General features: G+C 49.4%; 1 protein-coding gene across 2 annotated transcripts in view; it reads right to left on the bottom strand.

Annotated features, from left to right (window-relative positions):
• LOC119590622 (synaptotagmin-14-like) overlaps nt 1–401 on the bottom strand; it is an 82,700-nt gene that overhangs the window by 24,493 nt on the left and 57,806 nt on the right. For both annotated transcript variants that reach the window (XM_037939299.1, XM_037939300.1), the window contains exon 2: nt 95–256. In XM_037939299.1, the coding sequence (XP_037795227.1) occupies nt 95–256 (162 nt within the window). The remainder of the gene's footprint in view (nt 1–94; nt 257–401) is intronic.

Raw genomic sequence — 401 nt, 5'->3', positions numbered from 1 at the left:
GAGGAAAACAAGGAGGTGTGGGGAGGTGGGGGGGAACGAAAACAGATTGCAACCAAGAAGAAGAATCTCCGATCCCCTTCCTCCGGACACTTACCGAGTTCCTTGAGCTTATCGGTCTTGGTGAGCGGGTCGTCGCAACAAGGAAAACCGCCCACAGTGTAGAAGCAAAGTTTCTTATTCAGGTAAAGAAACAGCACGAAGAGAAACACAACGAAGGCTGCCACCGCCCCGAGGAACGCTGTTGCCTCCACCGGCACTGTTGAGAGAGAGAAAAAGAAGAAACTTGTTAGCACTGTTGTTGTGGTGGGAGGATAAGGAATGGATAAGCTATGGGTCAACGGAATGGTGTTATTATCGCTCTTTTCAAAGGGACTTAACGGATAAGAATAGTAGGCCATGGC

This window comes from Penaeus monodon, chromosome 27 (genome assembly GCF_015228065.2).
Source record: "Penaeus monodon isolate SGIC_2016 chromosome 27, NSTDA_Pmon_1, whole genome shotgun sequence".
NCBI lineage: Eukaryota > Metazoa > Arthropoda > Malacostraca > Decapoda > Penaeidae > Penaeus > Penaeus monodon.
Note: the sequence above shows the minus strand (reverse complement) of the source record. Positions and strands in the feature narration are given on the sequence as shown.